The sequence below is a fragment of the Danio aesculapii genome, chromosome 16 (assembly GCF_903798145.1).
Source record: "Danio aesculapii chromosome 16, fDanAes4.1, whole genome shotgun sequence".
Taxonomy (NCBI): domain Eukaryota; kingdom Metazoa; phylum Chordata; class Actinopteri; order Cypriniformes; family Danionidae; genus Danio; species Danio aesculapii.
The window spans coordinates 55,871,170-55,898,823 of NC_079450.1; the positions used below are offsets into that span (position 1 = coordinate 55,871,170).

Here is a 27,654-nt window from a genome sequence, read left to right on the forward strand (position 1 = left end):
TTGTTTTGTTTTTTTCTAGGTGTAGTTTGGAACACAGACTCGGATTTAATAATGTTACTGATTAATTAGCGATTTTTCCACCTGTTTTGCATGCGTGACTGAAGACGAGCAGCGTCAATTGTCAATGTCTCATCAACACTTGACTAATGCGGCACGTAACAAATATTCACATTTATTATTGTTATTATTATTATTATTATTGTTATTATTATTATTATTATTATTATTATTATTATAAATGTTATTATTATCAGTAATATGTCGGTTATAGTTATTATTAGACTAATTCTATCATTATTAAATGTAAATGTAATAACAACAACAATACAAATGATTAAAAATGCAATAATATGCAGTGGGTTTTGTGAATGTGGCATATCACACAGCACGGGTTTAAAACATGACAGACATAAACACGGACATTTCAGCGTAAAAAGCTCAGAAGCTAAACTTCAATTCAATTTAAGTTCATTTGTATATAATAATTATTGTTTCAAAGCAACTTTACAGAAGGCGCACATCACTGCATTACGATCAGATTAAAAGTAAATTAAATCATATGAAAAATACGATCAAATGAAAGTTATTATATATAATCATAGTTAATCTGCAGTTTTATTGCATATATGTGATGTTCATGGGTACATTAGTGAAGTGTTTTTGTGAATTACCTGTCAAACTCGTTTGTGCGCGCGTTTAAGATCAGAACAAATGACGGCCGTAAATAGGCTGTATCACAGGCATTACAATTATTATTAATATTATTCGTGTATATATTAGGCTATTCTGTTTCATCTCGTTCAAGTCTTGCTTATTGATAGGCCTAGCTATTTACTCCTGAATGTCATCTTAAGAAAGATTCATGCATGACGGGAAAAAAAATAACGTATAGGCCTATAAAATACATGTAAGATAATAATAAATAGTAACACATATGTAGTAAATAAGACTTACAAATGCAAGGTTTCACACAATTCCTTCATGTTGTCACAACACAAAACCATTAACTTAACCTAAATCGATTTTAGGCTACTAATTTAAGTTCATTTTAACATAAAAACAATTAGGTTGCCTCAAAACAATGTTAATAATTGTGTTGCTTCAACTTTTATTAAATATGTAGTTTGAACAAACAGCAAAAGTCATTTTTTTACTAGATAACATAAGAAAAATGAGTAAAAATATATATATTTAACAATCCTCTCTAACATATTTACCAATTTTTAGTTTTTCCCTTGAGGATTAAATCATTTGGTGCGGTAGATTTAAAATAAGCATAGTAAAATACACTATTTCTTTCTCCGTGTAGCTGTAATATAGACACCTGACTGTATCTTCCCATGCACCGCCATGTGTTCTACTCATTACGTTGTAAATAAATGTTTTTAAACTTATAATGTAAATGAAACAACTCGCCGGGGTTAAAGGTCAGCGAGGTCAGAGTAAAGACAGCTCGAATGTAGAGCTGGAGGAAATGAGACAGTAAAGTTTTATTAGAAAATGAAGGTGGTTTTATGGTGGTTATTTATTGCTGGGCTGTGAAGAGAATCACTCTGACGGACGCCGCTGTCAGGACTCCTATAGCGGAGGCTTTTGTTTTCGGCTTATGTATTTTTCGATGTCAGTTTTTATTTTACAGGTTTTGGTTGCTGTAATTTAGGCCTATTTTGGATGTAAATTCTGTTTCATGGTTGTTCAGAAATTAAGATTAAATGAAAGCTATTTATATCGATAATTTATATATATAATAAGCGTTTTAATAGCCAATTCTACACGAATAAACGACAGAAATATGTATGCGTTGGAATAAAGTCCCTGCATGTTTTTTAGTAAGCCGCGCTGAAAGGATTCAATGTTTGTTTATTTATTTATTTATTTATTTATTTATTTATTTATTTATTTATTTAAACAGAAACAGTTGTTTTATGTCCATTTTAATTTTTCAGCTCAGCTTTCTTGTCTTGCAAATATAACTGAAACCTTTATGTCGGAATATCAGAATTTTTATTGAATAATTTAGTGTTATCTTCACTCTAAAAACATACAGGGTTGTTTCTATTCAATTCTGGGTAAATAGCATACAGACAAATCCACTGGGCCATTTTTAAAATTAAATTTATTAGCCAAAATTTAACCCGACATTTGGATTTGTCCTTGTTTTACCCAAATTGGGTTGAACTAACCCATTTTTTTTACAGCGTATGTATTAATCTAGGTACAAATACACATTTTGAGCTATATTTTAATTTTTCAAATCCAATAATGTCCCTTCGGAAAAAATAAAATAAAAAAGATTTTCTCTTTTGGATCATCTGCCATTGCGCTTTCAGCACACAGTTATTGTAGTTTAAATGTTATTTATGTAATTGTATTTATTTATTTTGTTATTATTAGTATTATTATTATTATTATTATTACTATTAATATTATTTAAAAATCTAATCTGTTGCCTAGTTCAAAAGCTTCAAGATGTAAACAATGCATTGAACCAGTGATTGAAATTAGTTTTAGCTATAAAACTCACATTATACATTACAAAACACCTCTAAAATAAATAATATCAGCCATAAAATACAAGATCCTGACAAAACTGATCGAACTCTTAATCAAAATCTACAAAATATATAAACACAATATAAATAGCCTATATTTGTGTATAAAAAGCCCTTGCCGTGAGATTTAAAGCGGATTCAGAGAGCTTGTGTTGTGTGTGAATGTGCTGTTTGAGCAGTAATGTGATTGTTTCTGCTGCTGGATAAACGCGGAGTCCATGTTTGCTTAATATTAAAGTAGAATCCGAGCTTTTACTTTCATCTGATGTTTGTTTTCCTGTGATTTGCATTTCAATAAGGATTGTGTGTGTGTGTGTGTGTGTGTGTGTGTGTGTGTGTGTGTGTGTGTGTGTGTGTGTGTGTGTGTGTGTGTGTGTGTTTGTGCGTGTGTGTGCGTGTGTGTGTGCGTGCGTGTGTGTGTGTGTGCGTGTGTGTGTGTGTGTCAGACTGTTTGCTTTATCGAGTTTCGCCGTCTGCACGGGACCATCATAAATACTCCTCATTTACATTCACCGTGTTTACAGTCAATTCAGAGTGAAAATATTGACTAGTTGATAGTCTGATGACTGTATAAAGACTATTATTCTTTGTTGTTATTTTTGCTCTGCTTTATTATGAAAGGAATCGCGCATTTATGCTTTATTTTTCGCGATTAGACTCGAGTCGCTCTTTTTCCAGGTGGATTGGTTTGATCATTGTGTTTTCTCTGATTATTCATGTATTATTATTGATGCTATTATTAAATAATACCGCCCAATAGCTTACTCTGAGGTGTTTTAATGAATATCCCACAGGTCTTGGGGAATCTTGGGGCCATGTGAGTCGAGCGACTTCACTGGAAAATGTCGGCCGAGAATTAGGATCACATCTGCTTCAGGTACACACTTACACACAGAATAACACCTGTAAAAGCCTCGTTGAACATAATTAATTCATCTTCCTTCATCTTCCTTCTTATCTCTTCTTCTTATTCGCTGTTGTTAGTAGCCTGTGATATAAACTTATTATTGTACGCAGTAATTTAAATGTGATTATGCATTAAATTCATTGTAAACATCGAAGTTATTTTCTATTATGTATAGAAACTGCAGGAGAGTATCATTTAATCGCAATAGCGGTCCAATATTATGGGTCTTTCACTCGTGTCACACTTTACAACAAGGTTTCATTAGTTAATGTTAGTTACTAATATGAACTATTATGAACAATATACATGTACAGCGTTTATTAATCATAGTTCAGTATTTACCAATGCATCCAAATTAACATCCAAAGTTCATGCTTGTAAATATTACTTAAATATTAACGTAAATATTAACTCACTGTGAGTTAACGTCAACTAACAACGAATGACTTAATTTTCATTATGAATAAATACTGTAATAATTGTATTCTTCGTTGTTTGTTTATGTTAGTAGATGCATTAACCTGCATTAATTAACACAATCTTACTGTAAAGTGTTACCGTCACTTGCGGTATAATTAACAACACTTCGTAATTTCCTTTAATTATTTATACTCCTAGAAATGCTGGGTTATTTAAACCCAAATTGGGTAAAATATGGACTTGGTCAATTTGGTCCTATTAAGTTAATGAAAAAAATAATAACCCAGCAGTTCTGTTAGTCCCTATTACAACCTGAATTTGGTCGAAATAACCCAGCAGTTGTGTTAGACCCTATTACAACCAGAATTTGGTCGAAATAACCCAACAGTTGTGTTAGTTCCTATTACAACCAGAATTTGGTCGAAATAACCCAACAGTTGTGTTAGTTCCTATTACAACTAGAATTTGGTCGAAATAACCCATGCAGTTGTGTTAGTCCCTATTACAACCAGAATTTGGTCGAAATAACCCAGCAGTTGTGTTAGTCCCTATTACAACCTGAATTTGGTCGTAATAACCCAGCAGTTGTGTTAGTCCCTATTACAACCAGAGTTTGGTCGAAATAAAACAGCAGTTGTGTTAGTCCCTGTTACAACCTGAATTTGGTCGAAATAACCCAGCAGTTGTGTTAGTCCCTATTACAACCTGAATTTGGTCGAAATAACCCAGCAGTTGTGTTAGTCCCTATTACAACCTGAATTTGGTCGTAATAACCCAGCGGTTGTGTTAGTCCCCATTACACCCAACATTTGGTTGAAATAACCCAGCACATATTTTTAGAAGTGCCACCTTAATCTGTTCAGATGTTTTGTTAGGCTACTGTTCTAAAATATTAATACGAAAGCTTGACTGATCTTAAACCAGATGTTGGATTTCATCTGAAAAACAGTTCTTTTTATAAGCACTAATAATGCTACAGTAATAATAATAATAATAATAATAATAATAATAATAATAATAATAATTATAGTAATAATAATAATAATAATAATAATAATAATAATAATAACAATAACAACAACAATAATAATAATAATAATAATAATAATAATAGTAGTAATATTGATGATGATAATAATAATAATAATAATAATAATAATAATAATGATAATAATAATAATAATAATAATAATAACAATAACAACAACAACAATAATAATAATAATAATAATAGTAATAATAATAATAATAATAATAATAATAACAGCACTAGTGAGCCTCTGTTTAAATGTTCTCCAGACTTTAGATGGTTTCATCTTTGTGGTGGCTCCTGATAGGAAAATAATAGCTTATATAAAACATGTTAGATCATAATAAATAGTAATTCATGTGTGATGAATAAAAACGGCAGGGTTTCACACAATTTTGTCATGTTGTCCCAACACAAATGCATTAAGTTAACTTAGATAGTTTTTCATGCTACTAATTTGAGCTAATAATAACATAATCAAATTGCCAGAAAACAATGTTAATTGTGTTGCTTCAACTCATATTAAATAAGAAGTTTGAACAAGCAGCAAAAGTATTTTTTGACTATAGATAACATGTGTATAATAAAAAAATGCAAATAAAAACTGTTCTTTTCTAAGCACTAATTATACTGTAATAATAATAATAATAATAATAATAATAATAATAATAATATTAATAATAATAATAATAATAATAATAACAGCACTAATGAGCCTCTGTTTAAATGTTCTGCAGACTTTAGGCTTCATCTTTGTGGAGGCTTCTATGGGAAAATAATAGCTTATATAATACATCTTAGATCATAATAAATAGTAATACAGCTCTAATAAATAAGGTAAAACATTAAAAAATAAAAAACTGCAGGGTTTCACGCAGATAATTTTAACATAAAACAATTAAGTTGCCCTAAAACAAAGTTAAGAATTGTGTTGTGTCAACTCATATTAAATATGCAGTTTGAACAAGCAGCAAATGTCTTTAATTTTTGACTAAGAAAAACAAATCCTGGTGACTGTATTTGTCAAATCGTTGTTTTTCCATGTGGATTATATCAGTGTTTCCCAACCCTGTTCCTGAAGGCACACCAACAGTGCACATTTTCAACGTCTCCCTAATCAAACACACCTGTATCACCTAATTAGAACATAAGAAGAGACTCCAACACCTGAAGTGAATTAGTCAGGTAAGGGAGACATCCAAAATATGTACTGTTGCTGTGCCTTCAGGAACAGGGTTGGGAAACACTGGATTATATCATTTTGTGCGACTTATAGTGTGCATAATCAAAATAGTTAATAAAAACAATTGTTTTCTAAGCATTAATTATGCTATAATAATAACAGCATCACAAATGAACCTCTGTTAAAGTGTTCTCCAGACTTTAGATGGCTTCATCTTTGAGGTTGGCTCCTGATGATAAAATAACGTAGGCCTATAATACATATCCATAATCTTTATTATGTTAGATCATAGTAATGCATGTGTAATAAGATTAATAAACAGTAAAAATATATAAAAACTGCAGGGTTTCACGCAGTTAATTTCACCTTAAAACAATTAAGTTGCCCCAAAACAAGATAAGAATTGTGTTGCTTTAACTCGTATTAAATAAGCAGTTTGAACAAGCAGCAAAACTCATTTATTGACTAAAGATAACACAAGAAAAGGGAAGGAAATAAATATTCTGACTGGATTATATATTTTTGTGCGACTTGCAGTGGTGCATAATAAAAACAACTGTTTTATGAGCATTAATAAGCTATAATAATAACAGCATCACAAATGCGCCTCTGTTTTAATCTTCTCCAGACGTTAGACGGCTTCATCTTTGTGGTGGCTCCTGATGGGAAAATCCTGTACATTTCAGAAACGGCGTCAGTGCATTTAGGCCTGTCACAGGTAAAGTGTCACATTTTCTGCTTGTTTCTAAGTAGGCCTGTCGCAATGATCAATATATGGACTTATCGCACCACACATGGACCTCAATCATTTTTGGTGATGCAATACATATCGCCCATAGATAAACACTGATTCTAGCAACATTTTAGCTGATTGTGCTTCTGTTAGAGGCGTGAGTATAGTTAATAAAACACTGTAGTGTATATTATTAAGTATATTTTCATCACATTGTGGGTGTCTGATGACTGAAAATAGATCTGGTAGCATATATCGCAGCCCCTGTTACTTTTTACCTTGCACTTTTTTTATCAACATGTATTATTATTTATTTAGGGTGTGCATTTCACATTATGAGTCCAACGCTTGATTATTAAATGACTATAATTAAATTAAATATTCTTAAGAATGTAGTATGAGGTGTTCACTGGAAGACTGTTTTTGCATTGTGATGATATTATATTGTCACTCTGGCATTATATAATGAGTGGTGGTCTCAATAATATAGTTTATCGCAATATATTTTGGTGCAATATATCCTACGACAAAAAAATAGACATCATGACAGGCTCTTCATATTCTGGCTGCCGTTTATTTCCGGCCGGCGGCTCTGACTGCAATGACAAAAGTTCATTTTAACAGGTAGAGCTGACGGGGAACAGCATTTACGAGTACATCCACCCCGCAGACCACGACGAAATGACCGCAGTGTTGACGGCTCACCAGCCCTATCATTCACACTTCGTCCACGGTGAGACCAACACACACACACACACACACAAAGAATGCACACAAATCACTTCACCTTCCTGTAAAACCTCCTGCGTTTTCTTCTAGAGTACGAAATGGAGCGCTCTTTTTTCCTGAGGATGAAATGTGTCCTTGCTAAAAGAAACGCAGGATTGACGTGTGGTGGTTACAAGGTGGGCCGCAGTCTGCTTATTTAATGTGTGTGTGTTGACTTGATTCCATCTTTATCAGTCAAAGATAAAACACATCAGTATATATCAGAGTTTTCTGTTTATTTACGGTGGTGAATTGCATGTTTGAGAGTTTTATGAGTTGAAAATACAACTCTACAGTTTAATAAAGTGACTTTTATTGACATTTTTAGTCGTTTGAAGTAATATAATGTTTAAGAAATAATAAGTTTGTAAAATAAATTACTGGCAGCTTATTATCAGGTGTTTGTAGCGTAATATACAACCCAAACACAGACAATATAGCACTGCACAACTATTAAAATGACAATAAAAGTACATTTACAAGTACAAAAAGGGCCCATAATACAATTAAAATGCATAAATAAGTGAGAAAAGCATAGGGAAAGCTGTCAATTTACACATATTTAGTTTTACAGTGTGCACTGAAATGATATTACCCAAGTGATTTTGCTCTTTAAAAAAAAGCAGGGGGATTTCAACATAGTTTTGGGTAAAATATGAACCAGACCAATTGATTTTCCTGTTCTGAATTATTTTTATAGGAGCAAATAAAACCCAACATTAGGAGTTACTCATATACTTTACAGAGTCTTACACAGTCTACTTTAGTCTGAAATCCACAAGAGATAATCATAGAAAGCTTATTGAATGAAAGGAAAGAATCTGAGTGTTTTAAACGTGTGGAATAGGATTACGTCCATATTAGCTGATGTAAAAATCAAATAAGATGATGCTTATTCTGATTTGTTGATAATAATATAGATAATTTGATTTAATATAGATAGTTTGGGTAAAACATTCTTTTTATTTGTTTATTTTTTACTGTGATCTTTAAATGTCTTGAAATTTTAGCCTTTAAATATGTTCTAAATATGCACCACACCCTTTTTTTGGTATACTTTACACAGTTTTAGTTGAAAAGAGATAAAAGATAATCATAGAAAGCTTATTGAATGAAAGGAAAGAATCTGAATTGAATGTTTTGAATGTGTGGAATATGATTACGTCCATATTAGCTGATGTACAAATGAAATAAGATGCTTATTCTGATTTGTTGATCAAATAAAGATTGTTTGTATTTTAATATAGATAGTTTGGGTAAAACATTCTTTTTATTTATTTATTTTTTGCTGTGATCTTTAAATGTCTTGAAATTTTAGCCTTTAAATACGTTCTAAATATGCACGACACCCTTTTTTTGGTATACTTTACACAGTTTTAGTCGAAAAGAGATAATAGATAATCATAGAAAGCTTATTGAATGAAAGGAAAGAATCTGAATTGAATGTTTTGAATGTGTTTAATAGCCTTACGTCCATATTAGCTGATGTAAAACTGAAATAAGATGCTTATTCTTTTCTGTTGTGTTATCACATTTTAATGCAGATAGTTTGGGTAAAACAGATTTGTAATTTTTTTTACTGTGATCTTTTATTGTCTTGAAGTTTTAGCCTTTAAATAGGTTCTAAATATGCACAATACAATTTTCTTTTGGTATACTCTACACAGTTTTAGTCGAAAAGAGATAATCATAGAAAACATATTGAATTAAAGGATTTAATTGTTTTAAAAAACACTTCTGAGGGTAACGCAGTGGCGCAGTAGGTAGTGCTGTCACCTTACAGCAAGAAAGTCACTGGTTCGAGCCTCAGCTGGGTCAGTTGGCGTTTCTGTGTGGAGTTTGCATGTTCTCCCTGCGTTTGCGTGGGTTTTCTCCGGGTGCTCCGGTTTCCCCCACAGTCCAAACACATGCGGTACAGGTGAATTGGGTAGGCTAAATTGTCCATATGTGTGCGAATGAGTGTGTATGTGTTTCCCAGTGATGGGTTGTGGCTGGAAGGGCATCCGCTGCATAAAACATATGCTGGATAAGTTGGCGGTTCATTCCGCTGTGGCAACCCCAGATTAATAAAGGGACTAATCCGGAAAAAAAATGAATGAATGAATAACATTTCTGTAAACAAATCCATGTGGAATATCATTACGTCCTTAATATCTGATGTGAAGATGAAATATGATGCTTATTCTGATCTGTTAATCATATAAAGATCTTCTTTGGATTTTATTGTTGAGGGCTTGGGTAAAACTTTTACTGGGATCTTGAAATTTTAGTCTTTAAAAATACTTATATTTATAATACCTATACTTGACACAGTTTTCGTCAAAAAGACACAAACGATAATCATAAAAAAGCATATTGAATGACAGGGATTCATTGTTTTAGGCAAGGCCAGCTTATTTCTATAGTGCATTTCATATACAATAGTAATTCTAAAGTGCTTTACATACAGAAGAATAAAAGAAATTAGTATAAGAAATGAAAACAGCAAAGAATAAATATGATTAAAACAGATTATACGTGTGGAATAGCCTTACATACATATGATCTGATGTAAACATGAAATAAGATGCTTATTCTGACAGGTTAATCATATAAACTCTTTTGTTTTGCATTTTAATGCAGATAGTTTGGGTAAAATGTACTTATTTTTTAATTTCTTGAAATTTTAGTCTTTAAAAATGTTCTTAATATGCAGACTAAGAATATGTGGCTAACAAATAACTAATTTGATTTTTTGTTGTAGATTAATGTAAGTAAAAACCGCTTCCCCCCACTGGGCCTTTAAAAAAAGCATTTCACTCTGTATGAAAGTCTGAAATTCATTCATAATGGTCTTAAAAAGTCTTCATTTTGACTTAAACCTGCTGAAATCCTGTGAGATATACAATTTATTTTCTTTTTTATATATTTCCCAGTTTCCTCCAGGTGCTCCGGTTTCCCCCACAGTCCAAAAAACATTCACTATAGGGGAATTGATGAACTAAGTTGGCTGTAGTGTATGAGTGTGTGTGTGTGTGTGTGTGAAGGAGTGTGTATGGCTGTTTCCCAGTACTGGGTTGTGGCTGGAAGGGCATCCGCTGTGTAAAACATATACTGGAATAGTTGGCGGTTCATTCCGCTGTGGTGAATAAATATATAATATTTCCCAAATGATGTTTAACCAAGCAATTGTTCATAGTATCTCCTATGAGGGATTCACAAAGCATAAACAGTCCTCACCTTAGATTAGGTCACAAAACTGGATGAAGTAGAGTTAATAAAGCAATAATTAACATACTAATTAACTATTAGCATATGCCTGAATAATAAGATGTCAATTTGAATAGTTTATAAATCATTTACCTACTCATTCTCTTTAAATTATATCCTAAATTATCTTAAAAAACCACTGTTATATACTGACATGCATAATTACCCTAACTTTACCCTAATTAACCTAGTTAAGCCTTTAAATGTCACTTTAAGCTGTATAGAAGTGTCTTGAAGAATATCTAGTCTAATATTATTTACTGTCATCATGACAAAGAGAAAATAAATCAGTTATTAGAGATACAGGAGGGCTTATAACTCTGCCGTCAACTGTGTGTGTGTGTGTGATCTCTTGGAAGGTCATCCACTGCAGCGGGTACCTGAAGATCCGTCAGTACAGTTTAGACATGTCTCCGTTCGACGGCTGCTATCAGAATGTGGGTCTGGTGGCTGTGGGTCACTCTCTCCCGCCCAGCGCCGTCACCGAGATCAAACTACACAGCAACATGTTCATGTTCAGAGCCAGTCTGGACATGAAGCTCATCTTTCTGGACTCCAGGTACAGGCTGTGTGCTCTTAAACACACACACACACACTGACACACACACACACGCATGTAAATGCATACTGAGCTGATGCTAGATTCAATAAAAAAAGATAGATAGATAGATAGATAGATAGATAGATAGATAGATAGATAGATAGATAGATAGATAGATAGATAGATAGATAGATAGATAGATAGATAGATAGATAGATAGATAGATAGATAGTTGGATGGATGGATGGATGGATGGATGGATGGATGGATGGATGGATGGATGGATGGATGGACGGACCAATGGACGGACAGACAGATAGATAGATAGATAGATAGATAGATAGATAGATAGATAGATAGATAGATAGATAGATAGATAGATAGATAGATAGATAGATAGATAGATAGATAGATAGATAGATAGACGGATGGACGGACGGACGAACGGACGAATAGACAGATAGATAGATAGACAGATAGACAGACAGACAGACAGATAGATAGATAGATAGATAGATCGATCGATAGATAGATAGATAGATAGATAGATAGATAGATAGATAGATAGATAGATAGATAGATAGATAGATAGATAGATAGATAGATGGATAGATAGACGGACGGACGGACGGACGGACGGACGGACGGACGGACGGACAGATAGATAGATAGATAGATAGATAGATAGATAGATAGATAGATAGATAGATAGATAGATAGATAGATAGATAGATAGATGGATAGATAGATGGATAGATAGATGGATAGATGGATGGATGGATGGACGGACGGACGGACGGACGGACAAAACTGTTCAAATTAGTTTGCCTCTGATTAATTAAATGCAGCTTTTTATTTGTACATATTTCTCAGTGTGTATGTGTGTGTGTGTGTGTGTGTGTGTGTGTGTGTGTGTGTGTGTGTGTGTGTGTGTGTGTGTGTGTGTGTGTGTGTGTGTGTGCGTGTGTGTGTGTGTGTGTGTGTGTACGTGTGTGTGTGCAGCTGTGTTTAGTAAGACACACACGTTGAGCTTACGTCTAACCATATTTGTCCCATGCCTGCACGTGCCAGTGTGTGCACAGGTGTTTGTGCCTCCGCCAACAGCATTGTTATTCAGTTGTGTGTGTGTGTGTGTGTGTGTGTGTGTGTTTGTGTTTGTCAGGGTTGCAGAGCTCACTGGCTACGAGCCGCAAGACTTAATAGAGAAGACACTTTATCATCACGTCCACAGCTGTGACACTTTCCATCTCCGCTGTGCGCACCACTTGTGTGAGTTAGCTTTGTTTTTCCTCATTCCTCTGCTCGCGTCTCTAATAATAACACACACCGCACAACACACTAACACACCGCTCACCTTCAGCACACAACTGAGCGCAGTAATTGATAAAACCACCTTACAGCAGATGAATATATGATTTACTGATCTGAACACGAGCTTAGAGGAAACTTGCCAGCTATTAGTGACTAAATTAACCAGCCGGAATTGAAGAGGAGAATATTTTCAGTGCTTAAATACACACTTTTCTATCACACATCGATTCATCTATTATGTCTCTGATGAAAACACGACACGGTTTATTAGGAGATGCGATGTTTGGTTTTATTTGCTATAAATAGTGATAAGATCAGGGTTTAAATGTGGAAATGGAGTCAGTAATTATAGCTGTTGTGAGTAAAAACGATTAAATACACTCACTGGCCACTTTATTAGGTACACCATACTAGTACTGGATCGGACCCCCTTTTGCCTTCAGAACTGTCTTAATCCTTCGTGTCAGAGATTCAACAAGCTACTGGAAAATTCCTCAGAGATTTTGCTCCATATTGACATGATAGCATCATGCAGTTGCTGCAGATTTGCCGGCTGCACATCCATGATGCCAATCTCCCGTTCCACCACATCCCAAAGATGCTCTATTGGATTGAGCTCTGGTGACTGTGGAGGCCATTTGAGTACAGTGAACTCATTGTCATGTTCAAGAAACCAGTCTGAGATGATTGGTGCTTTATGACATGGTGCGTTATCCTGCTGGAAGTAGCCATCAGAAGATGGAGACACTGTGGTCATAAAGGGATGGACATGGTCAGCAACAATACTCAGGTAGGCTGTGGCGTTGACACCATGCTCAATTGGTACTAATGGACCCAAAGTGTGTCAAGAAAATCTCCCCCACACCATTAGAAACCCTAGAGATGGAAACAATCTGGCCTTTCTCCTCTGACCTCTGGCATCAACAAGGCATTTGCGCCCACAAAACTGCCGCTCTCTTTGTCGGACCATTCTCTGTAAACCCTAGAGATGGTTGTGCGTGAAAATCCCAGTAGATCAGCAGTTTCTGAAATACTCAGAGCAGCCCGTCTGGCACCAACAACCAAGGTCAAAGTCACTTAAATCCCCTTTCTTCCCCATTCTGATGTCGGTTTGAACTGCAGCAGATCATCTTGACCATGTCTACATGCCTAAATGCATTTAGATGATGCCATGTGATTGAGTTAATGTGCAAAAGCACTTGTGTAAAACTTGCAATGCTGAAGGACATAAGGAAATTAATAATTTTTGTTTTTTTTTAGGTCAGACATGTTCTTTAATTCCTAATACAAATTAATTAAGTTTACAAATTTGAGTGGATTGAACATAAATCAATTAAGTTGCCCCCCTCCAAAAAAAGTGTTTCAGCTATTTATAATTAAGTATATTAATTACAATTTTTGAGTGCATCCTCATTTTGAAACAAGTTAAAGGCAAAACTATTAGCACTTATTTGTTTTAAAATATATATTTTCCAAGCTCTGATTTTAAAGATATTGTTTTACCTGCACATTTTTGAACTACTGCTTAATCAAGTAATAATTGTGATTAATTGCATGCATAATAAATGTTTTTATTTGCATAATGTGTCTAAATATTTTGTATATTTATTTTTTATTTACGAGCTTAGAGGAAATGTGCCTAAATTAACCAGCCAGAACGGAAATGTGTTGTTTGGTTTTATTTGCTATAAATAGTTATTAGATCAGGGTTTAAATGTGGAAATGGAGTCAGTAATTATAGCTATTGTGAGTCAAAATGATGAAGTAAAGCACTTGTGTAAAACTTGCAATGCTGATGGAAGGAATGAAATTTATTAATGATTTAATGATTATTTTTGGGGTCAGAAATGTTCTTAAATTACTTCATGTGCTCCCAACACAAACTGATTAAGTTGACTTAACAAATGTAAGTATATTGAACATAAATCAATTAAGCTGTCCCCCCTAAAAATGTGTTTCAGCTCATTATAATTAAGTAGATTGAACTGTAATTTTTGAGTGGATGCTCATTTTGAAACAAGGTAAGGGCAAAACCGTAGTATGGACACTTCTTCTTTTAAAATATCTATTCGCCAAGTGCTGATTTGAAAGATTTTTTCCTGCGCATTTTTGAGCTAGTGCTTAATCAAGTGATTATTCACGATTAATTGCATGCATAATAAAAGTTAGTATTTGCATAATGCAAATGTGTCTAAATATTTTGTATATATGAATAAAACACTAATGAGCTCAGAGGAAACGTGCCAGATATTAATGTCTAAAATAACCATGCAGAATATTTTCAGTGCTTAAATACACACTGTTCTGTTACGCATTGATTCATCTATTATGTCTCTGATGAAAGCACAACACAGGTTATTAGGAGATGCCATGTTTGGTTTTATTTACTATAAATAGTGATTAGATCAGGGTTTAAATGTGGCAATGGAGTCAGTAATTATAGCTGTTAGTAAAAACGATTAAATGAAGCACTTGCAATGCTGATGAAAAGAAATTAGCGAATGATGTTTAATGAAAGCTTAACTTGAAGGGAGGGGGAGTTCATGAAACCTTTATAATCATGATATGACACATGAATGTGAATGAGATTTTGTGCATGCTTATGACAACTGTCATAAAGCTCAAAGATGACACTGTTTTTTGTGCACCCGCAGTGGTTATCAGCTGAAAGATATAGGCCAGTAGGGGCCTTCTGCACCTACTGGTAGGCTCAGAAGGCTGTTATCATCCATCCACATGGTTAATCAGCTATACTAATAGAGAAGACTCCAGATCCAGATACTTTACTGTGAGGTTGGGGTTAGGGTAGGGGTAGACGTTAATTAAATCCAATAGGAAAAACTTTATTAATTTTAATAATATAAGAAATTCTTGTTAGCTTCAGGCTGTAACCGTATGTGATCTATAGCTGATTAACCATGTGGGTGGATGATACCAGCCTTCTGAGCCTCCCAGTAGGCGCAGAAGGCCCCTACTGGCCCATATCTATCAGCTGATAACCACTGATAATGCCCATTCAACCGATTGATAACATTCAAAGCGGCTGTGTTGTGACAACGTGACATAAATGCATCATTTTGTTGTTGTCATGACAACTTGACGTTACCAAAAGCTGTCATAAATCCGTCATAAACATGATTGGTATGTAATTGTGTCGTGAATATTTTTCTGATCATTTCTTTAGTCAAAATACCTGCATTTGTCATTAAAATGTCTCATAAAAAATGTGTTTTAATTTTTAAGAGCGTCATTAACATTTAATGGCATATTAGTGACAAATTCAGATTTTAGATATGAATATTAATGAATTCAGGACATATTTATAACAGCTTTATGACAATCATGTTTATGACAGATTTATGACAAGTTTTGGTAACGTCACATTGTCATGACAAAATCAGGTTGTGATGTATTTCTGTCAAGTCTTCATAACAAACAGTGTCATCTTTGTATTTAAAATGACATAACTGAGCGAATAACAGCTATCAATAGCATGCATAAATGCCTTATTAACACCATTTGATGTATCACCGATTGATTGTGTTTGTTGCTCTCTCTTTAGTGCTGGTAAAAGGACAAGTCACCACTAAATACTACCGATTCCTGGCGAAGCAGGGCGGATGGGTGTGGGTACAGAGTTACGCCACCATCGTCCACAACAGCCGATCATCCAGACCTCACTGCATCGTCAGCGTTAATTACGTCCTCACGTGAGTGCACTGTTTCAAGACATGATGATTTCAGACACAACACCGTGTGCTGTTATTTGATTATCAAGCACAAAACAGAAGTGTGCGCACATCAGAAAATCTCAAAGACAGGAGCTCGATCAAAAACAAACATTTGTAGAAAAAGATCCAAAGAAAATGGGCACACTGCCACTTTAGCTCTCAAAGAAATGTTTAATTTCACAACGTTTCGACCAACATGGTCTTCATCAGGTAAAGCATTACAAATGGAAGTACTCATTCAGTACATCAATCATCACAATCAGCCAACGAACAGGAGCATTTACATACAATAATATATATATATATATGACAATATGAGATGCATACATACTATAACAAAAAAGATTTTAAATACAAATCCAAATTTTAACTTCCTCGGAGACATAGTATTCAATATATAAATCTAGCGCATCACACCTGCACTGTTGTTTGATTCTCACACTGCGATACATGCAGCGCTCCACAGTATTCATTCATCTGGTCCCAACGCAAATCGACTGGTAGCAAATATAAGTGGATCGAGCATAAATCAATTCAGCTCATTTTAAATAAGTATTTATAACGATTAGCAAAACACATTTATTTGAGTGCATCCTCATTATGAAACAAGCAAAAGTATCGAGAAGGGTAGAAACGGAGATTGGAGCCAGCTCTGAGTGGGTGGGAGTTGAGCTCCAATGTGAGTTGTACAACCCTGGAGTTTTCACTTTATTATTGTCTATTATTTATTATTATTTATTATTATTAAGTGTGCTCGTTTTTGCGATTGTTTTAGAACTTCTGGTCACACTTTATTATGATGATCCATTTGTTGAATTTAAGTTACATTGCATCTACATGCCAACTAATTCTCATTAGATGATAAGTAGACTGTTAGGTTTGGGTTTAGGGTTAGTACTGTTGACATGTACTTGCAAAGTGTCTTATAGCAAGTTAAATGTGTGTTGAAGGATCAGAATCTGCAGATATTAAGCAGACAGTCTGCTAATACTCAAATGGACCATCAAAATAAAGTGTTGCCGAACTTCTTGCCTATGTGAGAAATGACTAGGAATAATAAACGGTTAAAAAACGATCAAACTACTCTACAAACAAGTGTGACTATACAGACAAAGCAGAATAATATAAGAAGAAAATGTCAGTTTGCTACATCAAGCAGCATAACGTGCTGTAAAATGAATGGAAGTGAATGAGACTGGAAGTCTCGAGCCAAAGAGATTCAAATAGCTGCGCTCGCTCGTACGCGAAGAGTCCAAGCTATTGTGTTTTAATGAATGTCTACACCTACCCCAACCCTAAACCCAACCTCACAGTAACCTGCTGATTTTTATTAATGTCTACTACACCTACAGCAATCCAGCCCAATTGCGGCGTAAGTTCCACCCACTTGGAGGTCACCCAGCCAACTTGCAGTAAAATCCCTCCCACTTGGAGGTCACCCAGCCTACTTGCAGTTAAATCCCTCCCACTTGGAGGTCTCCGGGCTGCAGCGATACCTACTTGAAATGATTAGCTTTAATAATTTTTTTAAAGATGTGTAAGTATTTATTTAACTGCTGAGTTATAATATTATTAATTACATGCACTTACTGTCTGATTAGGGTTAGAATGAGGGTTAAGTTTACATATAGTTGCATGTAATCATGCATAATTCATTATAATTACTGTAGGGATTACATGGTATGTGTAACAAACACACCTTGTTCTTGTATTTGAATATACTTTAAATCTTAAATTTTTGTTTTGAATTAATTTAATCAATTTAATTTAATTAATTTAATAAAATTGAACTATTTCCTATAATTATTAATGGAAATTTGGTTGCTGCTTAATATTTTTGGGAAAACTATTATATTTTTTCGGATTAATCCTGAAAAAAAAGAAAATATTATATATATTTATGAATTAATATATCAATTTATATATTAACATTAAAATATATTAAAAATAGTTTTAAAAGTACATCAAATTTAATATATATATATATATATATATGCTTGTTTAGTTTTTTTCTTTTAAACTACTTAATTTTATGTAATTTATTACAGAATAGTTAATTAAAATAGAATTAAATATTTAAATTAAATATTATATTAAATACTTTTAAATTATATATATTAATTTAAAATAAAATTATTACACATATTTTTTAAATAAAAAATTATATATTATTAAATATAATTAAAATATATATATATATATATGTACATCCTCAAAGTGTTCAATAATGTATTTGAGTGCACATGAATGCCGTGAGGGGCTTCACGGTGGCGCAGTGGGTAGCACAATTGCCTCACAGCAAGAAGGTCGCTGGTTCGAGCCTTGGCTGGGTCAGTTGGCATTTCTGCGTGGAGTTTGCATGTTCTCCCATGTGGTGCACGAGTTTCCCCCATAAGTCCAAAGACAGTATAGGTAAGCTAAATTGTCCGTGTTGTGTGTGTGTGAATGAGAGTGTATGGATGTTTGTCAGTGATGGGTTGCAGCTGGAAGGGCATCCGCTGCGTAAAACATATGCTGGATAAGTTGGTGGTTCATTCCGCTGTAGCAACCCCTGATTAATAAAGGGACTAAGCCGAAAGAAGATGAATGAATACTGTGAATGCCATATATTAGGCAATAATTTCCTCAATCTTCTGTCTGCAGTTGTGTTGAATGGCCCTTATTATTCCACTATAACACAGCATAAAGCCCATCTGAGTGACCTCCAACTAGCAGCACGTTCAATCCGATATCATTAAGGGCTAAATTTATAGTGTTTGCGAGTCCCGATGCCCATCACTCACTTCAGGGTGTCATTCCTGCTCTTGCTTTATATAAAATGCCAGCTGCATGTAGAGGAACTGCATGAGAGCCGGGGCTCCAGGGTGATTTATTCGTCATGCATTCATACTGACAAACTCTGTGCATTACCACAATGAACTGTTCCCGCTGAATCCGCCTGGAAAGAATGAGGTGGGATTGAGCAATGGAGCCATCGCTCACACACTGCGGCTCCGAGCGACGGACGTATGCTGTATGGACAGTATTTGAACACACACTTGCAGAGAGCACATTAAAACTGATGCAAACATATGGAGCGTTGACCTCCTTCCACACACACACACACACACACAGTTGAAGTCAGAATTATTAGCCCTCCTGTATATTTACCGTATATATAAGGAAAGATGGATCCATGCTTTCATGTTGGTGAGGCCAAATTGTGAGCCGAGCATCCGAATGTGTCAGCAGAAATGGAGACTCATCAGACCAGGCAACGTTTCTCCAATCTTCTATTGTCCAGTTTTGGTGAGCCTGTGTGAATTGTAGCCTCAGTTTCCTGTTCTTAGCTGACAGGAGCGGCACCCGGTGTGGTCTTCTGCTGCTGTAGCCCATCTGCCTCAATGTTGGACGTGTTGTGTGTTCAGAGATGCTCTTCTGCAGACCTCGGTTGTAACGAGTGCTTATTTGAGTAACTGTTGCCATTCTATCAGCTGGAACCAGTCTGGCCATTCTCCTCTGACCTCTGGCATCAACAAGGCATTTGCGCCCACAGAACTGCCGCTCACTGGATATTTCCTCTTTGTCGGACCATTCTCTGTAAACACTAGAGATGGTTGTGCGTGAAAATCCCAGTAGATCAGCAGTTTCTGAAATATTCAGAGCAGCCCGTTCACCAACAACCACGTTCAAAGTCTCTTAAATCCCCTTTCTTCCCCATTCTGATGCTCGCTTTGAACTGCAGCAGATCATCTTGATCATGTCTACATGCCTAAGTGCATTGAGCTGCTGCCATGTGATTGGCTGATTAGACATTTGCATCAACAAGCAGTTGCACAGGTGTACCTAATAAAGTGGCCGGTGAGTGTATATTGTTTCCATCCAGTGAGAGATGGCTAAAAGGATTCATTTTATATGCTGTGCGCTGTAAATGAATTGGACGCTGTAAAAGCGTCATTATAACTGAGTTGTAATATGCCTGCGAGTGTCAGGCGGCTGTGTTTATGAGTGTTTATGAGCTTTAATTAATAGGCTGTAAAGATGATGAGTGTTTATAGCTCACAGCTTGCAAAGAGTGTCTTTTCTTTTGTGATATCTTCTCCGCCGTAATCCACGATTCATTTTCCATCGAAGTGTGCAGCGCGGTGTAGATGTAACAAGTGCTGTTCCCTGTTTAACCTCTCCACATGTGCCCTCATTCACAAACGCACAGCTAGCGTTTAGCAAGAAAAGGAAACGAGCTGGATGTGTCTGCCGTCTTATCCTGGTGTTATCAGAGGGGCTGTGAGGTGTGAAATGAGATTGTGTGTGTGTGTGTGTGTGTGTGTGGGGCGGCTCAGCTGAATGAAATTGTGTGTATGCACACTAGAGCGACCTGTTGCATCACCTTAAAGGGATAGTTCACCCAAAAATGAAAGTGTACTCATTATTTATTCACCCTCAAGTAGTTTCAAACCGTTATGAGTGCATTTTTTTGGTTGAACACTAAAGGAGATACTTTGAAGAATGTTGGAAACCTGTAACCATTGACGTGGTAACAGTTTTCCAATGTTTAAAGAAAAATGAATAATGTATTTAGAAATAATGTATTTAGAAAAATGGCAGAAAACTGTAACCATTGACTTCCTTAGATTTTGTTCTTCTACTATGGAAGTCAATGGTTACAGGTTTCTGTCATTTTTCTAAATATATTGCTTTGTGCTCAGTGTAAGAAAGAAATAGGTTTTTGACAAGTGCAGGGTCTGTAGATTAATGCAGTTTTCATTTTTTGGGTAAACTATTCCTTTAAAATCCAACTAATACTATGCAAGTCGATGGTTACAGGTTTTCAGCATTCTTCAAAATATCTTCTTTTGTGTTTAGCATAAGTAAGAGACCCATAATGATTTTAGACAAGTAAATGAAGACAGAATATTCATTTTTGGGTTGACTACCCCTTTAAAGCCCACCAATATTATGCAAGTCGATGGTTACAGGTTTTCAGCATTCTTCAAAATTTCTTCTTTTGTATTGAACATAAGAAAGAGACTCATAAAGGTTTGAAATAAGTGCAGGGTTAGTAAATGATGCCAGAATTAAAATTTTTGAGTGACCTATCCTTTTAAATCCCAACAAATACTATGCAAGTCGATGGTTACAGGTTTTTAGCATTCTTCAAAATATCTTCTTTTGTTTAGCATAAGAAAGAGACTCATAAAGGTTGTAAACAATTCCAGGGTTAGCTAAATGATGATAGAATTTATATTATTGATTGAACGATCTCTTTTAAAGGCCAACAAATACTACACAATTCAATGGTTACAGGTTTTCAGCATTCTTCAAAATATCTTCTTTTGTGTTTAACATAAGAAAGACACTCATAAGGGTTTAAAACAAGTGTAGGGTTAGTTAAATGATGACAGAATTTAGATTTTTGGGTAAACTATCCCTTTAAAACCCAACAAAAACTATTCCAGTCAATAGTTACAGGTTTTCAGCATTCTTCAAAATATCTTCTTTTTGTTTATCATAAGAAAGAGACTCATAAAGGCTTAAGACAAGTGCAGGGTTAGTAAATGATGACAGAATTTACATGTTGAGGGGGACTATCCCTTTTAAAGCCCAGTCAATAGTCGATGGTTACAGGTTTTCAGCATTCTTCAAAATATCTTCTTTTGTGTTTAGCATAGGAAAGAGACTCATAAAGGTTTGAAACAAGTGCAGGGTTAGTTAAATCATGACAGAATTTTCATTTTTTCAGTCTCATTAAAGCCCAATAAAACTGCAGGTCAATAATAACAGGCTTTCAGCATTCTTCAAAATATCTTCTTTTGTGTTTAGCATTGGAAAGAGACTCATAAAGGTTTGAAACAAGTAAATGATGACAGAATATTTATTCTTGGATGAACTATCCCAGGGTATTGGCTTGAGTTTACTGGCTTTAAACTGCTTGTTTACACGTGGCGTGAACTCCACATTGCATGGATCTGCAGATGCGTTGGTGTGGATGCATGTGAGAAAGTCTACGTCCGTTATTCTCCAAGATGTCTCCGTGTGTTTGCGCGTGTGTGTGTGTGTGTGTGTGTGTGTGTGTGTGCGATCTCATTAGTCTACACGCCGTCTGAGCCAGGCTGCTGGGCCTCAGGAGGGAATCTGGCGTCGGCTCCTGGCTAGCATACGTTCTAGTCGCCGTTTTTTTCTGAAACTTATACATCACTGGGAACAGAAATCCATACAGCACTTTACTGAGAAATCAATTCCCATTTCCTAGTTATGCCTTATGCGGTGATCCCTGTGTGGGTTTGATTTAGCCAGACATAGCTCTTAATCTCACTGTGTATTTGAACAGAGCCCCCAGCCCTCCGCCGTATGTTTGTCGGAGCCTTGTTCCAATCCTGCAGGAGAAACAATGCAATTCATTTTCTGTCCTTGAGTCTCACACACACACACACACACTGCTTCACAAATGAGCACTGAGCCTGAAGTATCAAAAAAGAAAAGCGCCTGAGTGTACATTTCTAACACTGGTAAAGTGTAAGGGGAAAATGCAGTAATGCTGAGACGAGCTTCTGCATGCAGCCTGTGGTTGGACATGGTAAAGTCTAAAAGGGATACAGCTGCAGATACACACATTAATATAGCATCATTTTTGTGACACTGTACAATAACTCACATTTTACATTTTTACCATGATGGTTGGGGTTAGGGGTAGACGTTGATATAATACCATTAATGGGTAGCTTAATAAATAACATGAATAATACTTGGTATATACTCACCGGCCACTTTATTAGGTACACCTTAGTACACGAGTTGGACCCCCTTTTGCCTTCAGGACTGGCTTCATCCTTCGTGGCAGAGATTTAACAAGGAGATTTTGCTCAATATTGGCATGATAGCATCATGCAAGATAGCAGATTTGTCAGCCGCACATCCATGCTCAGTTGGTACTAATGGACCCAAAGTGTGCCAAGAAAATATCCCCCACACTATTACACCACCACCAACCTGAACCGTTGATACAAGACGAATGGATCTATTCTTACATGTTTATGACACCAAATTAAGACCCGACCGTCCGAATGTCGCAGATCGTCTTGATCATGTCTACATGCCTAAATGCATTGAGTTGCTGCCATGTGATTGGCTGATTAGAAATTTGCGTTAACAAGCAGATGGACAGGTGTACCTAATAAAGTGGCCGGTATGTGTTATTACTATTTTTACATTACTGTAATGCTTGAGTTTAGGGTTGGGGTGGCGGTAGACACTAATTTAATGGGTAATTGAATAAATATTATGAAAAATACTCTGTATAATTACTGTTATTTTTACAGTACTGTAATGGTTGGGTTTAGGGCTAGACGTCAATACAATAAAATCTAATAGGTAATTTAATAAATAATATGAATGATACTCTGCATTATTACTGTTATTAACTTGATATGATGGTTGGGTTTAGAATTGGGGTAGACATTAATGAAATACAGTTAAAGGGTAATTTAATAAATAATACGAATGAAACTCTATAATTATTGTTTTTACATTACTCTGAGTGTTGGGTTTAGGGTTTAGGTAGGGATAGACTTTTATTTAATTGGTAATTGAATAAATAATATTAATAATACTCTGTATAATTACAGTACATTGCTATATTGATTGGGTTAGGGTTAGGGTAGATAGAAATGAAGAACAATTAATTAAGAATTTCATAAATAATTCTCATTAACTTCCGGCCACAGCTGTATCCCCTCTAGCATCAACCGTTGGCATACCTGTCAACACCCGTTTTTTTCCGGGATTCTTCCGTATTTTTAATCTTTCAATGAAAAGTATCAAAGAGCCGATCTCTAATGTGATGTAATTGCAGGAGAATTATGCTTTCGCTTTGTTTTGGCTTGAAAGTACATTGAAATTAATATCTAAACGGCTGCATTCACTTCCTTTCCATTAAAGCTATGTGTCGATCGTCGCCCTTCCAATGCAACTTTTGAATCAGTATCGGACGCGCTCCATATAAAGAAACTGTTCCCAGATCCGCTTCTGAACACGCGATTTGAAGAGGAGCAAAAGTGGACCCTTTGGGATTTGGGTGTGTTTTTACATAGACAAATACACTTAATAATATGTAAACATGTCCGTCCTGACGTTTTATTTTAAACACAAATAATTTGGTCTTAAATGAGCATAAACGGTTAGCAAAGTAATTAGATGTTTTCATTATAGATCTGTGCACTGGACCTCTTTATCAAACTAAACAGTAGATCAAAATGAGGGATTAGCTGCTCTTCACTAAATAACTATAGTGACTATAATCGATATTAAAATGCAGTGAATAAACAAGGAACAAGTTTCTAATTTCTCACATAATTAATTAATAATTTCTGTATAGACAATTGATTTTAATAAGCTAATTTTTATTTTATTTTATATAACCTTTTATTTTATTTTCAATTAAATCCTGTATTTTTACATCCCAATATTGACAGGTATGAGACACCACTTGGGTTTTCATGGTTTAATGTTTGCTGTCGTTACCCAACAGGGACACAGAGTACAAAGGCCTACAGTTGTCTTTGGACCAGGCGGCATCCTCGAAACCCTCCTTCACCTACAACAGCCCCTCCAACCCCGTCATCGAGAACAGAAGAGCTGGAAAAAGCAGAGTCTCCCGAACCAAGACCAAAACAAGACTCTCTCCTTACTCGCAGGTCAGTGTCGCGGTAGACTTAGTAGAATAAGATGTCTTAAAAATTAGACTTAAGCTAAATTATTTTGTTAGAAATGAAACTGAATGTAAGATTCAGGAGTCAAAAGTAGAAATATCGGGCGTGTTTGAAATGGGAGAGGTTGAAAATGTGCACTGTTGCTGTGCCTTCAGGAACAGGGTTGGGAAACATTGGTCTACAGAACAAACCATCGTTATACAATAACAATAACTTAATTACCCCAATTAACCCAGTTAAGCCTTTAAATGTCACTTTAAGCTGTATAGAAGTGTCTTGAAGATCATCTAGTCAAATATTATTTACTGTCATTAGAAATGAAACTGAATGTAAGATTCAGGAGTCAAAAGTAGAAATAGTGGAAGCATTTAAGCCAGTGTTTCCCAACCCTGTTCCTGAAGGCACACGGACAGTACATATTTTGGATGTCTCCCTAATCTGATCTATTGAATTCAGGTGTTGGAGTCTCTTCTAACTGATGAGTTGATTCAGGTGTGTTTGAAATGGGAGAGGTTGAAAATGTGCACTGTTGCTGTGCCTTCAGGAACAGGGTTGGGAAACACTGGTTTAAAGAGCTCTAATTTTGGCCTTTTTACAAGATATAAAATAAGACTTGTGTGTCTCCAGAACGTGTCTGTAAAGTTTCAGGCCGAAATACCTATCAGATCATTGATTATTCCTTGTTGAAAATGTCAATTTTTGGGTCGGAGGGATTTGTAGCTGTTTTTTATTTTGCGCCTGTGCCTTTAAATGCAAATGAGCTGGTTTTCTGACCCATTATCTTCAGGTTTTGGGGTCTCTTCTTATGTTCTGATGAGTGGATTTAGGTGTTTGATTTGGGAGAGGTTGAAAACGTGCACTGTTGGTGTGCCTTTAGGAACAAAGGTGGGAAACACTGGTTTAAGTTAATATTATCAACATAAAATGACTCTGAATACACATACAAACATTATGTTTACACATAACTTGCTATAATTTCTGTAATTATTCAGAAAGGATTCATGAGACACTTAAAAAATAATCATAATAATAGGGTGATCTGGGAGATTTCTAGAATCATCCTTAAATTAGGGTATATTTAATAGCTTTACAATTTACTCTGAATTTTTAGGTGTAAAAATTCTTTTAGTGTGCAGTACTGTATGTAAACTGTGCCAGCCTAATTTCTTAATATAACACTGAATGTGGATAAAAGTGATGGATTTAGGTGTCAGGTGTAAATGGGATCGTGTCTTCCTTGTCTATTTGTGTGACACGATCAATCAAGATCTCAATATCAGCTGTAAACTGGGACTAAATAGATCTCCGGTTGCTAGGCAGACTTTGAATGTGATCTACACAGCTACGACATGCTTGCTTGTTCCTTGAGTAACATTTAATTTGAGGTGTTGCGATATGGGTGAAGGTTAGTGCCTAGAACAACATGAAATCAATGCACTAAAATCTGAAAGGTTGATTTGGGTTTGGATTTCAGATTGGGACTGGGTGATAGGAATGTTGATCCGGGGATTTGTTCTCTGTGTGTAAACCACAGTGCACAGTTCAGCTTTCCTCTCAATGGTAATCATTAACACAGTCTATCCTGACCCTGTGACTGGATGGCAGTCAAGCGTTACACTTCGGCAGCGTCCAAAATCGCCTGCTAATCCTAAATATGTGCTAAATTTTAAATCTGAATTTACTACATGCGTTTTCTATATAGTATGAATGGTATTGAGGCGTTCTACATCCACCATTCGTCATTATCACATGATCTACGCTTTACTCCTATTCATGAATTCTCTCGCAGTGCATCATGGGATAGTGCAGCATCCATCGAATGTGCACTTCAGAATCTCGCCAGAAGTAGTACTTCTTCCATACTTCATTCATTTATTTTCCTTCAGCGTAGTCCCTTCATTCATCAGGGGTCGCCACGGAGGAAGGAACCGCCAACTTATCCAGCACATGATTTACACAGCGGATGCCCTTTCAGCTGCAACCCAGTACTGGGAAACACCCACACACACTCATGCACTATGGCCAATTTCAGTTCGCCTACAGCGCATGTGTTTGGATTGTGGGGGAAAGCGGAGCACCTGGAGGAAACATAAGGAGACATAAGGAGAACATGCAAAAACCAGCGACCTTCTTGCTGTGAGGCGACAGTGCTAACCACTGAGCCACCATGATGCTCTTCTTCCATACTGTTTTTACAATACTGAATTCGGAGATACTACTCGGCTCGCATACTGTTTTTAACGTACTACATAGTATGGAAGTATGCGATTTCGGACAGAGCCTGTAGGATTACAGTTCAAGTCCGCATGAACCGAAAGCTGCTACCATTAATGCAGTTCCTAGAGAAACTGAATATTAAATGAGAAACCAGTGGGCGTGGCTTGTTTTTTTTCTACTGCGAGCTGATTGGATGTAGTAAAGTAGGCGTTTCATTCAGAAAGATCGGGTAAAGGGTTTGGGGAGAGTTATTACAGCCTATCAGACTCCTCCTCCTCATCATTTCTGTTTGTTGTCAAAACTGACAGCTGGAGGGGGCGTGGTTAAG

The 27,654-nt window shown here is 35.6% G+C and overlaps 1 protein-coding gene across 1 annotated transcript in view; it reads left to right on the forward strand.

The window, feature by feature from the left end:
- sim1a (SIM bHLH transcription factor 1a) overlaps positions 1–27,654 on the forward strand; it is a 36,420-nt gene that overhangs the window by 2,130 nt on the left and 6,636 nt on the right. The window contains exons 3-10 of the mRNA XM_056476182.1: positions 3,347–3,429; positions 6,721–6,810; positions 7,450–7,558; positions 7,645–7,730; positions 11,202–11,401; positions 12,546–12,652; positions 16,257–16,404; positions 24,929–25,094. Coding sequence (XP_056332157.1) covers positions 3,347–3,429; positions 6,721–6,810; positions 7,450–7,558; positions 7,645–7,730; positions 11,202–11,401; positions 12,546–12,652; positions 16,257–16,404; positions 24,929–25,094 — 989 coding nt within the window. The remainder of the gene's footprint in view (positions 1–3,346; positions 3,430–6,720; positions 6,811–7,449; positions 7,559–7,644; positions 7,731–11,201; positions 11,402–12,545; positions 12,653–16,256; positions 16,405–24,928; positions 25,095–27,654) is intronic.